We start from the raw sequence: 17458 nt of genomic DNA on the forward strand, positions 1-17458 counted from the left end.
TTCATTCTGCACCTGAAATAAAGGACAGATCACAGGTTAGGAAGGCAACAGAAAAGGAGGCTCAACACTTGATCTTTTGTAATCTTCATACTTACGGCGTTCCGCTCGGAAAAGTCAAGTGGATTTTGCCAGCGCCATTCTGAAAACCAGTGAAGTAACTGGACAAACACGCGCCCGTGCACCAGAAGCAGGATGGAGAGTTCATCCTTTCAAACCATAAGGTGAGCTTCAACCGGGTATTTCGGAGGAAGTTAGAGAGGAACTAAGAGGGCAAGGGGGGAGCAAGCACACTATTCTGCAGACTGTTAATCCCCCTTCTCATCTGCAGAAGGATATTCCTACTGGCCAGACAAGCAAGATTTGAGGGTCCTGTTCAGTCGGTGTTCCGAGTTCTGCGCATCACGCTCGAAGAGGCCACAGCAACCCAGACTAGACCAGCGCCTCCGTGGGAGTCAGGTGAGCGTTACACCGATCCTCCAGGAATCCCACCCTCAACCGCACTCTTCAGTCGTGGTGGCGGCCCCCTTGTATGAAAAGCCATCCTAGTCAACCAGTGCAGAGGCCGCCTCCTGTCTGTCCAAAGAGGACAAGGCCCTCAGTCATTCAGCAAGAGATGTTATCTCAATGCCGGGCTGCACCTGCGTCAGGGTAACGCTGATGCCCTCCTAGCCGTGCCGAACCAGAAACCTTGGCGAAATATTGGGGGAGTTCTTACCTGACCGCCCTCTGGAGAGTCCGGTCTCCTTCAATGCCGGGTTGGAGAAGGCATGCACGGTTGCGTAGGATCTCAGAGTTCTCGGTCTCGCACATCGACACAGCCAGCACAGGCCTTGGCCTGGGTGTTAAGATGAGGCAGATGGTGTGGATGCTCTAGACATTCCATTTTGAAGGGACAGAAGGGACTCTTTTATTTGCCTAGAGATGACAAGCTGACAAAAAAGATCTCAAACCAGACTGCCAAGTCCTTGGCCATCCTGACCAAACCAGGGCAAAAGTCCTTCCCTCAGATCCATGGTAGGTCCAACTTGAAACCCTGCTCCCACAGCTGCTTCAATGGGTTCAGAGACCGCGGTACGCGACTGCCAGACAGATCCCCAGTGACCAGAGGAGGAAGTGTCAGATGACCTTGCAGGGCTGTTTTCCCTGACGTAACGGTCAGGGAACATAGCTCGCCTGTGGAGAGCCACCTGACTCTCTTTACAGACAGCTGGAAGCGTTGTTTCAGGAGTCCTTGGATTCTTCCAATAGTCTCCACTGGCTTCAGTCTTTATCTTCCTCTGCCCTCTTCCCCTCCTCTGCTTCAGATAGCCCCTGGCACTGTTGCAGGAGATCCTTCTTTTTTTGGAAATGCAAGTGGTGGAGCCGGTTTCTCAGTCAGGCAGATGCTCTGGCTTCTACTCCAGGATTTTTGTGGTACCCAAGAACAACCAGGCTGGGCTGAGGGTAGTCCTGGACCTGTCATTCCTCAACCTATCTTTACCTCTCGAACGCTTCAAGGTGATCACCCCAGCACACGTAGCAAAGTCACTGTGTGCAGGGGACAGGATGTGTTCTCTAGACCTCAAAGATGCGTACCTTCATGTCCCCATCTATCAGCCGCACCGGAAATTCCTGCAGTTCACGATCATGTTGCACCACTTCCAGTACAGGTTGCTTCGGTTTGGCCTTAATTCGGCCCTCTCGTATGTTCATGAAGCTCATTAATGCTGTGGCTGGCCTCGTTCGCCTGGAGGGCCATGCCCCTATCTGGACTGTCTGGTGAGGGCAGTTCATCCGAGGGGGTGGAGTACTCCTGCATGCAGAAGTTCTTCACAAGCTAGGGTTCTCCCTTCGACCAGCGGAAGTCGCAGTTGACCCCATCCCAGGACCTGGATTACCTTGGAGGTGTGCTAGGACATGGCTGCTCCAAGGATGTTTCCCCTGTTCGAAAGGCTCCAGTCCCTGCGGAAGGCGATCAGGCCCTTTCTGGACAACTCCACCACCTCGGCATGGTGGTTCCAGCGCCTCTGGGCCTGATGGCGTCCTGTGTGCTCACAGTGAGGAACGCCTGTCTGGAAATGAGACGACTCCAGCTCCACCTGGCAGCCAACTGGAACCAGGAAACGGGGGCACAAACGGACAGGCTCTCTATCCCTCCTCCCGGATCTTCACTGATGGCTTTTGGACTGCAGTGTGGCAGGGGGGCCCCATTTACCCAGCCTGAGGCCACTCTGGTAGTGACGACAGATTCTTCCCTCTCGTGCTGGGAGGCTACCCTGGATGGGTATTTGATTCATGGCGTATGAACCCGGACAGAGGCCCTCGTGCATATCGATCTGTGGGAGCTCAGGGCGGTGGGCCTGGCACTCGGTGCTTTCCCTCCAGTCATCAGGGGCGAGGCCGTTCTGGTCCAGACAGACAATTCCACAACAATCTTCTACTTGGACCAGCTCAGCCACCTGGGGTTCAACACCTACCAATGGGAGTTAAACATCAACTGTTTGTTGCCCCTATTCCAGAAATGGGTGTTTCCGGATCTGGACATATATTTGCGTCTGCTCTGAATTCCAAGTGCCCCCTTTTCTCTTCATGGGCGAGACAGGTTTAGGAGTCTCTGTGGGACACGTTCCAGCTCTGTTGGCCCGGCCGCAGGTGCTATGCGTTTTCCCCACCTCCATTGCTCCAGCGGACCCTCTGTATATTTTGAGCCTCAGTGAGCTGAAGCCTCATCCTGATTACCCCCCACTGGCCGACAAAGGCCTGATTCTCAGACCTGCTGCAGTTTGCGCTCCTAGGGGCCTGTCCATCTCCGGATTCCCAGCAGAGGCTTCCTGATGCAGCAGGGCAGGGCGGTGGAGCATCTGCACCTGGCCAGGCTGGCCCACTCGGCATGGCTCCTGATCAACTGAGACTAATTCACCCCCAGTTATTGGACGACAACTGGAAAATCATCCAGGAGGCCCTCCATGCGCTCTCAGTACAAGAGTAAATGGACTAGGTTCTGCCACTGGGCTCAGAGCAAGGGGCTGGAGCCCCTCACCTCCTCCCTGAACAACATGCTCGCTTTTTCAGCACATCTGGCTCGTTCCAGCATCCTGGCCGATACCTGTTGCACCTATTTGACTGGCATTGGAGCCTACAAGAATTCCCCTGAGAAATTTGTTTCAGAGGCCAACCCAGTGGTTTAAGGCACAAGGGTTTGTCCAGGCATTCTGCTCTGGTGCATAGGCCGTACCCGTTCTGGGACCTCAATGTGGTTCTTGCGGCTTTACAGCATAAACCTTTCGAGCTGATGGTCTCGGTATACATCAGACTGGTGACGCTCAAGGCAGTACTGTTTGTAGCGCTCATTTGTGCGCGCAGTCAGCGATCTGCAGGCTCTGTCGTTGTGTGAGCCAGTCACCTTCCACAATGACAAGGTCATCTTGCACACTCATCCAAACATTTTGCTCAAGGTGGTCTCCCTGTTCCATCAGAATCAGGAGATCTGCCTGCCCGTCAGCCTTTTTCAGGGACACACTTCCTGGGAAGTCATTAGCAAGGCGACTACGTGGGCCACTCCGTCTGCATTCTGTAAGCACTATTCCCTGGATACCAGCTCCAGGTGGGATGCAGAGTTTGGTCAGCGCGGTTCTGAAGAACCTTTTTGCAACTTCTTAAGCATGAGGCAGGTTGTCTCAGCTCCACCCTATTGTCTTGTTCGGTGGAATCACCCACAAGGATGGAGGAAAGGGGATGGGGAGTGTATGAGTAATTAAAGTTACTGTAGTGACTAGAGAACTCATAGTCCTTAGTCCCCTTTCATCCATATGTCCCACCCACCTTCCACCTCTAGTATGCCTGGGGCTAAAATGATCAGCATAGCCAGGTATTCAAGTGTCCAATATGTAAAAAGGGGACTGAGGTGAGGTGCTGGAGGGCATGGCCTCAGGGTCGTTCCTACGGCCGGGGCCGAAGCCCTCACGCTGTGCTAAATTTAAAGGGGTAGCACATTTTTTGCTGCCAAAGCTTCCGGTACCTTTCCCATGTTGGAGGAAAGGAGACTATGAGTACTCTAGTCACTACAGTGAGTAACTTTAATTTGTGTTAAAATGCATAGCTTTTTTGGATAAAACATTTTATTGGTTTTTTGACAAAGTGTACAGACAAATAACAAGAAAACACACTTTAAATAAAATAACTGGGTTCTTTCGTCTTACTTGGTTACATTTTTGCATAACGGTCCAACATGGCTCTGCGTTCACAGTATATCATTACCAGTTAAACCAGCCCCTCGCCGCAGGTAGCGCGTCAGTGGGCATCCTCCCATTTCTGCCAAATTTTACTCGCCTTCTCGGGGCAACCCCTTGCTTTATATACTCTGCGCTCCATTGCGACACATATATCTACGTCAGTTGTCCATAGTCTGGTGTTACAGTAGAGCCCCATAATTGCGCTATGTTTCTTTAGATCAGCGTGACAGTGGTGGATAAAAACAACTTCTCGTATCGCGATAATACACCCTCATGATCCACCCCCAGCAGTAGCAGTTTCGTATTTCTGGGGATCGTTCTATTCATGACTTTTGACAACTCGTTGCAGCATGCTTTCCAATATTGTTGGATGTGAGTGCACTCCCACAGGCTATGCAAAAAAGGTTCCTTCCTCAGTTTTACAACGCAGACATTTTAGATCAGTAATCTTGCCCCATTTGAATAGCGGCACTCTTGGGTAATATACCCGGTGTCATATTTTTCATTGGATTAGTCTGAGTCTATATGATATGGCTATCTCCTGGGGGGACATCAACGCGTTGACCCATTCCTAAGGAAGTATGGCTCCCACATCCCTTTCCCATTTCGCTTTTAGACTCAACAGTTGATTCGTGGCAAAGGAAGTTATGGCATTGTATAACACTGATGTTACCTTGTGTTTGATAAGCACTGGGAATAAGTTACGTTCCATTGGCGTATATTCTGGCATGTCGATCAGGTGGGAGGTGGGCCAGCAGTGCATGCTTCAACTGTGTGCAATGATAATGTTCAGTCTGGGGGAGATTGAAACGGTAGGCGAGATCCGCAAACGGGATTACATTGCCTTCTTTCACAACGTCGCCGACTTTTAGTATCCCTTGGCTTGACCATGTGGGCCATCTAGGGAGTTTGTGCACCTCCGGGAGGTTCCTATTGTCCCATAATGTTTGCACTGGAGTCCGTTTTTTGTCCCATTTCACATATTTGTGTGTGTCGTCCCATATTTGCGTAATGTGTAAAAACATAGTTGGGGCGGCCGTTCTATTCTTTTCCCGGTATAGGTATCTCATAATGGGTCTTTCCATTGTGTCGGTCTCAGGTAGTCTATTGTGTGGTAGTGAAATATCGCCATGGAGTTTGTCGTTTACATCTGCCATTTGGCTGGCCCAATAGTATGTCTGTAGGCGGGGTAGCCCAATCCCACCCTCCCATATGGATCTTTGGAGGGTTGCGAGTAGCAGACGTGGGTGGCCCCCTCCCCACAGTAGTTGCCTAAGTGTTTGGTCAATTTTTTGGAACTCACTTTGTGGAATATACAGAGGAGCATTTTGTAATATGTTTAAGATGTGGGGCAGGTCTATCATCTTAAACATATCTGTTTACTCTAGTTACTGCCTGCAGGGCTTTGTATAGGAACTTGACCCAGCTCATGTATTGCGGGCCAAAGCTCATATGCTGCATTATCTCCCAAATCGCCTCCCAATAGACTGAATCAAAGGCCTTTTCAAAGTCTATTGCAAGCAAGGCTAGGGGGCCTTGGAGAGCAGGTATCCTCTTTAGCACTGAGTGTAGCCTATGTATATTCATTCGGGTGGATCTCTACGGCATGAATCCGCATTGGTCTGGGTGGATTAGCGTAGATATGACCTGTTGTAATCGTTTGGCCAGCACCTTTGCAAGCAGTTTGGCTTTGCTATTTATGAGGGAAATGGGCCTATATGAGCTACACCTGGCCTGCAGTTTGTCTGGTTTCGGTATCACTATTATAGTGGCTTTCCTAAGATCTGGGGGGAGGCGACCCTGAGCGCGTGAGTCCTCGTACATCTTCAATTATCTCATTTTATCTTTTTCCATACTTTGATCAGGAAGCCACTTGGTCTTGGAATTTTGCCAGACTGTAGCTCCGACATAGCTGTGGTTAACTCATCCTCTGTGATTTCCTTTTCTAGCAGTTCTAATTGGCCAGGCTTGAGGGTTGGGAGTGTGATGTCGTCTAAAATGGAGGTGTCAATGGGGGCGGATGGTGCTTTTTAGAGCTCAGCATAGTAGGCTGCAAAGCCTTCTGCTATGTCTTGATCTGACTCTAGTGATATCGACTCTTGGGATGCGATTCTCCTTACCTGACTGAGACCCTCATCCCTGCGTTCCAGCCATGCCAGCATTTTACCCGCTTTATCCCCCGTTTCATACACCCTGTCTCGCATTGCTTTATGGGCCTGCTTCGCATTGTCTAACGCTATGTTTTGTAGTTTCTGCGCTAATTGAAGTGCGCAATGTTTTTCTGGTTGGTCAAGGGTTAGGTGTGTTGCCTCTGCACGATTCACCCATGTCTCAGCGTCGTGTAGAGCTTTTAGATGTTTCTTCCTGTGGGTCGTGGACCAGGAGATCATTTTGCCTCTAAGCACTGTCTTATAGGCCTCCCAAAGTGTCACCGGATTGTCCACAGAGCCCGTATTTATTTCAAAGTATGTTTTTGTGGTGGTCTGGATTTGTTCCACCAGGTCTGGAAAGCCTTGGTAGTAGTTATTCAGTCGCCAGAGGGACGGGCGGGTTCGGTCTGTTGGTTCTAATGCCTACTTTCAGGGGGGCGTGGTCCGATATACCTCTGGGATGCAGTTGTGCCTCACTCATTAAATGTAAGTCCACTGCAGGGAGAAAGAAGTAATCTAGCCTTGATAGTGATGCATGAGCTCCAGAATTATGAGTATTCCCTTGCGTCTGGGTGTACATTCCTCCATACATCTTGGAGTCCCAAAGCATCAGTGAACATATCGAGTTTGGTGCGTGTGGAGGGGTTTCTATTGCAGAGGTGTTTATGGTCAAGTTCTGTGTTCATAACTTCGTTGAAATCTCCCATGATCATAAGATTTGAGGAGTCTCCAGTAATTATGGGTGCAATGTCGTTAGGGGAGTCAGTAGATTTGGAGGTGCATAGACTGCCAGCATTACGATGGTTCGCTCCCAGAGAGTCCCCGTTACATATACAAATCTACCCCCCATCTCTTGGGTAACAGTAGAAAGAGTAAAGGGAAGCCTCTTATGTATTAAGATTAATAACCTGCGGGAGCCCATGGTGAATCCGGCATGTATTGCTAAGCGGTAGTTGGTACGTTAGAATAAGGAACAGTTTGAGCCCACCAAGTGAGTTTTGGTTAGGAATACAGCGTCCGGGGAGTGGCGGTTTAACAGCTGTAAGTCATAAGTCTGATGGTGCTGATATTCCCATTGGAGGTCATCATGGTTTGGGGTAGGGGCAGGGTGTGTCGCATTGTGTTGGCCTACGTAGTGCCACATTGCGGACTGTTGAGGTGTTGGTCAGGATGTTATGTTTACAGGCAGTGGGGCCTGCATGAGAACCCTGATCGCTTGTTGGTGTGTTATATTTTGTTGATACAGAAATTCATGTACAGTAACTCTTAGACCCAGTATGAACCCGAAAATCAAAACTTTACCAAGAATTTTAACCAATAACCATCTTTCCCCAACCCTATACTTTGCCCTTCTCGAAGCATCTATACCCCGAACCTTGAACAACTGCTGATGCCAGCCAAAATGGTCGACGATCAAACTAAGATCCCCTGTTTGCTGCTGTGCACCAAGAACAAACCGTGAGGGGGGGCCTCTGTGGCTGCCGCCAGATAGTCTTCCTTCTACTGACCACATATGATGGTTTGAGCCGTGTGTAGCACCCCTGTTTCCCTATTGTGTTGAGGAAGGGGTGTGCTTCCTGCAAAGGGTTTGTCGCTTGCTGTCACCCGTTCTGTGTCGTGAGGGTGCTCCATCGGCTGTAGCGGTGGTGGTGGTTGCCTCTCCTGCCGTGCTCTTGGATTTCTTTGCCTGTTGTTTCTCATCGTTCTTCAGTCTCCTTCAATGTGCTGTTCTGCCCATCTCCAGGGCTCCTTTGAATCAGTGAAATTAACTGTTGTTCCCTGATATATTTTGAGTTGGGCCAGGAACCGAAGGCCGTATTTCACACTAAGAGCTTGCAGTTGTTTCTTTAGCTGGTCGAAGGACTGTCTCGCTTTTTGCACTTCACTGGTATAGTCGGAGAAGAAAGCAATTCTCGCACCATTATAAGTCAGCTTGCCTTTAGCTCTTGCTCTTTGGAGTAGTGCGTCTCAGTCCCTATAGTTGAGGAGTTTGGCGATTACTGTTCGGGGCGGTGCTCCTGGGATCGGTTTTCCAGATGAGATGTGGTGCGCCCTCTCAATTGAAAAGAATTTCGAGAAGGCGTCCGGTTCGAACATGTCTGTAAGCCATTGCTCAAGGAAAATCTCCATGCTCGGGCCTTCCGTATTTTCAGGTAAACCAAGGATCCTGACATTGTTGCTCCTTGATCGACCTTCAGTTTCGTCCACACGTTCTGCCATTGCTTTTAGGTCTGATTTGACACCGTCCAGTTGTTGTTAACCCCTTATTCCATCTTCTGCATCAGAGATGCGCTGTTCTGCCTCCCCAGTGCGGGATGTTAGCTTTTGTAATTCATGGGGTAAGAGTGACACGTCCATGCTTATGCCACCCATTTCTTGCTCCATGGAGGAGCGGGAGTCTACTATGGCTGCCATGACGTCTTTTAGGGAGAGTGTCGTCTCTGAGCCCGAGGTAGTGCTGATTGAATCTGGCCCATTGTGGTTCTGCGTGGCCAGTGTGGTATATTGATCCATTTTGGGCTGTATGGAGTACTTTTTCGCTTTCTTTGCCCATGATAGGTGCAGGCCTTAAGCGTATCGGGTATGGTCAGTCTCTGCTCGGTGGGGCCTCTTATCAATCTGATGCATTTTCTGTTTGACGGTATCAGTTCAGGGGCAGTTCAGGCAAGTCGCCCTGCTCAGGCCCGTCAAGCGCAGATGATACAGACTTTTGCGTGCGTACCAATGAGCTGGTTGTCGGGATCAATGGCGTAGTATTCAGTAAGCTAGCATTCCGTTAGCGGTTCCACGACTCGCTGTGTCTGTTTTGCCAGCCATTGCTCCTTTGGCGCTACCCGCCCCTGTTGTGGATCTGTTTGAAGCACTGTCGTGGCTTCCCCTGAGATTTGGCTCCCCTGCTGAGTGTCACTGTTGGAGGAAGGCCGGCGTTCTCATATGGGTCGGGCTGTCTCCTGCGTTCTGCCTGGTAAGCCATTAAGTAATGACCCTCATTGTGGTCACAGTTTCCAGGCCGGCCGGGAGCGGAGCCGCAGCCCTAGCACAGCAGGCAGGAGTATGTTCTGGTCTGCCTGTGAGGGGGGCCCACAGGGGCGCACACAGCCCCAGCCCTGGAATCATTACTGCTTTGGGCAATATGCAATATTATGTTCCACTCACCAAGACCGCTCGCCGCCGTCCACTGTGCATATCTCTGATTTCACGCCATGTAGAGCAATGCGACTGCAGTGCGTGGGGCTCAGTGTGCCATATAGAGGGTCGCAGCTGCAACAGTCTGCGTTCCTTTATTTAAACCGTATTGTAGTTGGTGTCAGTGTTTCGGGCAGATATGGGCAGATGGAGATTGGGCCAATGTGGGTTGCTTTGGTAATGGTGACTGGTTCTCTGGCCGTGACTTTGCAGCTCTCTCCAGACCTCCGCTCCTAGTATGCGTACAGCGGGTGCCTCACTCCACCCCCCCCCCCAGCACCGGGCCTGCAGTCAGCTTGCCGTACCTTAGATTCGGTGGATCTTCCACAGCCAGCCGGGTCGTCGGAACTGCATCCGCTCCTGTTCCTTTTCACTCAGTGCAGAGTGTACCAGCCTTAAGTTGATAGTATGCTCCGCGTCCCATTCCTGGGCCGAAGCAGCGTGGTCGCAGCAGCGTGATTCTGTCCCGGTGTCCGAGGGTCCCGGAGTCCAGCGCGGATGCTGGGGGTCTTGGGTTATGGCCCCTCTTGCAGTCAGCCACTCCATCGGTAGCGGGGCGGCCGCGCTTTTCCACTCTTCCTTGCACGCAAGGTTGGTAGACGTGTTCGTTCCTCGCCGCTTCGCTGTGCGTTTTGTCACTTGCTTGGTTGTGCAGCGGGCCGCCGCTCAGCTGCTCATGTTCTCCGGTCTTCCTTGCTGGCCCGCCCGGTCCTGCAGGACCACCTCTGCTCAGGTCAGCTGTCGGCCTTCACTGCTGTCTTTCCGGCAGCACAGGCGTCTGGCAGGGGGGCATGTAGCGGATGGGCACTGCTCTCATGGCCAAGGCGTGGGTCTCCGTCTCGTTTCCTCAGCGGGAACAGCCCAGTATCAGCAACGCTGTGCGTTTCAGGCCTGGGGATCACATGGCGGCCATTTTGGTTGCATCGTTTCTTCTCGCCCTTACTTTTGCGCCATCCGACAGTCGATGCGTCGGCCTCCCCCAGCCAAGAAAAACCACAGGATTGTGCGCTGGGTTCTCCACTTTCAGCATATCAGCTTATCTTGCTGGCACCATGTAGGGATCAGGCTGGATGTTGCAGGATTGTTTGGCGGCTCACAGAGCAAAGCAGATTCACATCTGCATTGCATTGCAGTTGCCCACGCCCCCTCTTAAAATGCATAGTTGATTGTTCACTGGTCTGACATACAATTGCCAATGTTTGAGCTTTAAATGTTTGAGCTTTAAATACAGTAGAATAAATAGTCATTTTATCAGATTGTAAAAATGTGTTTCGAAGGGATTGTGTCCTCCGACGTATTCCTTATCTTAGATATAAATCCTTCAGCTTTGCTGGCCTCGGAAAATTTTTTCGCCAGAGGGCGCTGCGCGTCGATGATCGCCGAGTCGATGACCCTCGACGGCCTCCGTGCCGACGTCGACGTCATCCTGCCTATAAAGGCCGCGCGCAGCGTCCGTTGCTCAGTTCCGTTTTTCCGCGCTTCGTTGTGCCTCGGAACACCGTTGCTCAGTTCTCGTCAAGATAACGTATATAATAACTACTATTTACCTCGATATCGATGGCATCCTCCTCCGACCCGACGACCCCTCGGTCCGGTTTCAAAAAGTGCCGAGACTGCGGGAAGAAAATGTCGTTGACGGACCCTCACAGGGTCTGTTTGTGGTGTCTGGGAATCACGCACCAGAGTTCGGAGTGTGAGGAATGCCTTTCCATGACGGCGAAAGCCTTGAAGGAGCGTAGGGGGAAGCTCGAGAGAGGTAGGTCAACTTTAACTTCCTCGAAAGCTTCTTCGGTAGAGTCGAGACGTTCGTCTCCTCACCATAAAAAACACTCTCGATCTAGATCACGAAGTGGCTCCCACCACTCGTCGACATCGAGACACTCGAAGAAGAGACGTAGGAGATCCCCTTCGTCATCTTCGTCGAGTTCTCCTGAGAGAGTTCATTGCCCCACAAAACGCAGCTCGCAAGCTGAGTGGGAGGAATTCAGGAAAAAGATGCTAAGCGTCTTCGAGAAAGCGGCCTCGTCCCCCTCGAAGACAGCTGAGGGTGATACCCCGGGTAAAAAACCCAAAAAATCTAAACGCCGCGAGTCGCAGTACCCGGCGGAAAAGTCAACCCGAAAGCGCCTCGAGCCATCGGGAGATAAAGCATCATCGACGCCATCGTCGAAAACTCCTTCGAAACAGAGGTCGGCGCCATCGACGCCGTTGTCGAAGGATTCATCGGCGCATCAGTCGATCGAGTCGACGCCGACGTCGACGCCGATATCGACGCCGGTGAAGGAAAGAACCACGGCTACTCCACAGCCAACGGTTAGACAAAAGACCTCCGACTCGACGCCGAGAACGTCGACGTCGTTCTCGAGCAGGACTCCGATCCTTTCGAGTTCTTCGAGGCCTAGTACACATTTCTCGACGCTTTTCACGGCGCCTTCGAGTACTTTCACGTCGGTGTCGACGACATCGACGTTTTCAAGGCCTGTGATGATGGCTCCTTCTGCATTGGAAATGGGGTTTATACCATTCCAAAAACCAATGTATCCCCCTTTAACCTCGATTTTTGAGGAAAGGGAGGATTCAGACCAAGATATTGATTTACAGAGGACCACATCACCAGAGCCAGAGACTTTCGCCTCTGAGGAAGGAAGATTAAAAAATCTTCAGGATGCACTTCAGGAAGCTAGTGGCTTGGACACTTCTCCTGAAGCAGAATTTATCAAACCAGACCCAGGAGAACATGCGGAGACTCCATATAGAGCTCTGATGTCTAGAATCATAGAATTTATGGGTTGGTCTGCACCTTCTCCTGCCTTTCAGCAGGATGACCTCACTGACATACTGGACAAGGGCCCACAGGAGGATCCTGTGGTTCCATTTCACTCTGCTCTACAGAGAAGGATTTTGACAAACTGGGAAACGCCAGAAATTATCCCGGCAGTAAATAAAAAACTGTCAACAAAATACAGGGTGGCTAGTTCTGACCCTGAATATTTGTCAAAACACCCTACTCCTGAGAGCTTGGTTGTACAGGCTGCAACCTCATCAGGCAGCACATCTGCATACCCCACTGCTCCGCAGGATAGGGATGACAAAAAGTATGATGCCATGGCTAAGAAGGTTTTTTCTGCCTGTAGCATGGCGTTAAAGTCTATTAACGCGACCTGTACGCTCGCTAGGTTCAGCCACACCCTTTGGGAGTGCGCTTCATCAGCGGCTGACTGCCTCCAAGAAGGAGAGGAAAGGGACGCATTTTTAAACATCATCAGGGATGGTAAAGATGCGATGTGCGAGACCCTACAAACTGGCCTAGATTCTGCTGACAGTATCAGCAGGGCCATGGCGGCAAGTACCACAATCCGCAGGCATGCGTGGTTGAGGAAGTCTGGTTTTGCCTCTGACGTGCAGACCAGGCTTTTGAATATGCCCTTTGACGGTTCTACCCTCTTTGGAAAGAAGGCGGATGACAGTTTGGAGAAACTGCAAACGTCCAAGGCAGCAGCCAAGTCATTGGGAGCTGCTATCCGTCAGAATACCTTTCGTCCTTCGGGATCATCGTGGAGAGGACGGTCCTTTCGTTACTATTCCTCATATGGAAGGGGCAGGGGACGACCGGCTCAAAGAGGCCAAGGAAGATTTACCCGTGGTGGACGGGGTAGGGGAAAGAAAGCCGCACCCGCAGGAGCAGGAGCCACTTTACCTTCGGCAACTGCATCAGCCGCTTCAAAACCACTCTGAGGTCTCCCCTCACAGAACACCAGTAGGGGGCAGGTTAACTCACCATCTGACGGAATGGCAGGCTATTACGTCAGATGCTTGGGCTCTGGAGACAGTGGCCCAAGGTTACTGCCTGCCCTTCCTACATATCCCTCAGAGTCATCCACCGGGGAACAACCCTTTGAAGCTTCCAGATCCGCTCCTCTTGCAGGAGGTTTTAGACCTGCTAGAGAAAGGTGCCATAGAACTGGTACCTGTAGCGGAAAGGAACAAGGGTTGGTACTCCCCCTACTTCATAATACCGAAGAAGGACGGAGGACTGAGACCCATCTTAGACTTACGGGAATTGAACAAATTCCTCCGAAAGGACAAGTTCAAGATGGTGACTCTCTCTCAGATCCTTCAGGCCCTCCAGCTTCAGGACTGGTTGGTATCTCTAGACCTCCAGGACGCTTATTTCCATGTGCCGATCCATCCCAGGCACAGGAGATACCTGAGGTTCGCAATTGGCAGCTCTCATTATCAATTTCGAGTTCTGCCATTTGGGCTAACCTCCGCCCCGAGGGTCTTTACCAAGCTAATGTCGGTTGTGGCTGCAAGTCTAAGGAGGGAAGGGATTCATGTCTACCCTTACCTAGACGATTGGTTGATCAGAGCTGTATCTTCGGAACAGGCTCAGAGACAACTGGATTATGTTTGCCACTTCCTTCACAAGCTGGGCTTCTCCCTCAATTTAAAGAAGTCACAGATGATACCATCACAGAGACTCCAATTCATTGGAGCAGTCCTGGACACTTCCCTGGGAAAAGCCTTGCCACCAGAGGTGAGGGCTCGAGATATTCTGCAGATGGTCATCAGATTTCAGAATGCCCAATATCTCCCAGCCTACGACTTTCTGAGGTTGCTAGGCCTCATGGCATCCTGCATATTCCTCGTGCCGGAGGCTCGCCTGAGAATGAGATCCCTCCAGTGGGCACTGAGAACTCAGTGGTCACAGTTCTCAGGAAGGATGACAGATCTCCTTCGGATCCCGGTCAAAGTAGCCCGAGACCTTCAGTGGTGGGCCTGTCGGGAGAACATCCTGAAAGGAGAAATGTTTTGGCAACCATGGCCGGAGATAACAGTAGTCACGGATGCCTCACTCACGGGGTGGGGAGCTCACGCCAACGACTTGACCATCAGCGGTCGTTGGTCTCCATCGGAGTCCAGACTACATATCAACCTGTTGGAGCTGAGAGCCATCAGACTAGCGCTGAAGGCTTTTCTGCCGTCTGTACGGGGAAGAAACGTCCTAATAATGACGGACAATACAGTGGCCATGCACTACCTCAACAAAAGAGGAGGCGTAGGCTCACTACCACTGTGCAGAGAGGCGATGCAGCTCTGGTTTTGGGCAATTCAGGAAGGAATCTCTCTATCGGCAATTCACCTAGCCGGAGAGAAGAACTTGACAGCGGACGCTCTGAGCAGGCAGAGCACAGTCTCTCACGAGTGGGAGATAGCTCAGGAAGTCCTTCAAGAGATCTTCGCCCTTTGGGGAACCCCTCAAGTGGATCTGTTCGCCACCAGTATCAACAGGAAGTGCGACAGATTTTGCTCAAGGGAATTTCCCCCGAGAGGAGCTCTAGGAGATGCGTTCGTAGTGGACTGGGAGTTCCCACTTCTGTACGCGTTCCCTCCGGTCCCTGTCATTCCTCAAATGATCAGGAGGTTGAGAAGGTTTCGGAAGACCATGATCCTAATTGCCCCGGATTGGGCCAGGAGAACGTGGTACCCGGACCTTCTAGACATGTCCATCTGCCCTCCAATTCGACTGCCATACAGAGAGGATCTTCTCTCGCAGAAGGAAGGTCAGGTTCTCCATCCAGCCATCAAGACCCTCAACCTTCACGCTTGGTGTCTGAAAGGTTGAGGTACAAGGATTGGGACCTTCCGGATGATGTTATGGAGGTGTTGCTTTCGGCCAGAAGGCCGGCAACTAAAACTCTATACCGCTGCCGTTGGAACAAATTTTGCAGCTGGTGCAGAGAAAAGAATATTGAACCCTTTTCTTGTGGTACACCTATGGTGTTGTCATTCTTACTTTACCTGGCTAATTCAGGCCTACAGGTTGGCACAATTAAGGGCTATCTCGCAGCGCTATCAATCTTTAAGCGCACTGCAGAGGAGCCTTCATACTTCAAAATTCCATTGGTAATACAATACCTAAAAGGATTAACTAATGTTTATCCCCCGAAACCTTTTCAAGTTCCCTTATGGGATTTAAACCTAATTTTAAACTTCCTAAAGGGTGCCCCTTTTGAACCACTACACTCTTGTTCATTGAAGCTTCTCACCCTCAAAACTGTTTTGCTAATAGCATTGACATCTGCTAGAAGGGTTAGCGAGTTGCAAGCCTTATCGTGTAAACCTCCACATACAATCTTTTACAAGGACAAAGTTGTTCTTCAGGTGAAGCCTAACTTCCTCCCGAAGGTAGTCTCGGAGTTTCACATCACTCAGAAGATTATATTACCTTCTTTCTACCCTCCTCCTCATCCGGGGAAGGAGGAAGAGAGACTGCACAGGCTGGACCCTAAGCGAGCCTTGAGCTTCTATATCAGCAGATTGGCTAAGATCAGACAAGCAGACCAACTCTTTGTAGGTTATGCAGGACATAAGTTGGGCCTTCCAATAACAAAACAAACCATCTCCAGATGGATTATTTTAGCCATTCTGGAGTGCTACAAATTGGCAGGAAAGGAGCCTCCTCAAAATCTAAGGGCTCATTCTACCAGGGGTATCGCAACATCCTCAGCCCTTCAAAGAGGGGTGCCAATTCGAGATATATGTGCGGCTGCCACATGGTCGTCCGCACATACATTTACCAAATTCTATAGCCTGGATTCCTCCTCTAGTCAAGAAACTAGATTCGGCAAGGCTGTGTTACACTCTGTCCATTCTGGAAGGGTAACATAACTTTTATTACTCCCGCCTCCAGTCACAATACCACTGCTATGGGAGTCTATCTAAGATAAGGAATACGTCGGAGGACACAATCCCTTCGAAGAACTAGTTACTCTTACCTTGTAACGTTCTTTCGATGGGATGTTCCTCCGACGTATTCCTTATCGACCCTCCCATCCATCCCCGCAGTATGACTTCCTGTGGGTTTGCAGCCTATGCTCCTTCAAGGTGATTAGTCTAATCCAAAAACATTACTGGGGACTACAAAACGGAACTGAGCAACGGACGCTGCGCGCGGCCTTTATAGGCAGGATGACGTCGACGTCGGCACGGAGGCCGTCGAGGGTCATCGACTCGGCGATCATCGACGCGCAGCGCCCTCTGGCGAAAAAATTTTCCGAGGCCAGCAAAGCTGAAGGATTTATATCTAAGATAAGGAATACGTCGGAGGAACATCCCATCGAAAGAACGTTACAAGGTAAGAGTAACTAGTTCTTCTCAGTAAGTGAGAACTATAAAAGCATTTGCAGTATGTATGCTTCCTACTGATTAGCTAAACTCCTATGAACTTGCATATTGTATTGTTCATTTACTTATAAGTAGCCATTGAAGCAACAGTTTGATTAACGCCAAAATAGAAATTCAGACCAAATTAACACTTCTTTTTTCATCACGAGGAGAGGTGTTTTTGCACAGTAATGTCACATCTATTAATCAAAATAAATCTTCGCAAAATATAAGTTTTATTTTGTGCTAGTTCTGTTACAAGGCAGTTTATGATTTGGTGCTTTACTGGTGTACAGATGTAGTGTGCCCCATCAGTTATGGTTTTGACAGAATATCCCTATACCAGGTCATACATTATAATAATGGATTCAAATGTTTGTCAGATGATATCGTGCTACTTTATTTATGGCTGCATAATTTGTTTTGTCTCTGTAGGTGAAGTCAAAATGAATTATTTGTGTAAGCCATATGTTGCTATGGTCACGACATACCAAATGGCAGTCCTACTTGCTTTTAACAACAGTGAAACTGTAAATTACAGAGAACTTCAGGACAGCACGCAAATGAACGAGAAAGAGCTGACGAAAACAATCAAATCCTTATTGGACGTTAAAATGATTAATCACGATTCAGACAAGGTGTGTAATGTTTAATCAGTAAAAGCTGTTTGCAGAGTATTTTTTAAGATTGCACCAAGAGTATGTAAGACGTTTCAGTCTCCTTCCACAGACAAGGTGAAGGAAT

At 50.0% G+C, this 17458-nt stretch overlaps 1 protein-coding gene across 1 annotated transcript in view; it reads left to right on the forward strand.

Moving 5' to 3' along the window:
- Positions 1-17458, forward strand: part of CUL2 (cullin 2) — a 1882542-nt gene that overhangs the window by 1567557 nt on the left and 297527 nt on the right. The window contains exon 19 of the mRNA XM_069648039.1: positions 17150-17352. Within this exon, the coding sequence (XP_069504140.1) occupies positions 17150-17352 (203 nt within the window). The remainder of the gene's footprint in view (positions 1-17149; positions 17353-17458) is intronic.

The sequence above is a fragment of the Ambystoma mexicanum genome, chromosome 2q (genome assembly GCF_040938575.1).
Source record: "Ambystoma mexicanum isolate Mex_15411 chromosome 2q, UKY_AmexF1_1, whole genome shotgun sequence".
Classification (NCBI taxonomy): Eukaryota; Metazoa; Chordata; class Amphibia; order Caudata; family Ambystomatidae; genus Ambystoma; species Ambystoma mexicanum.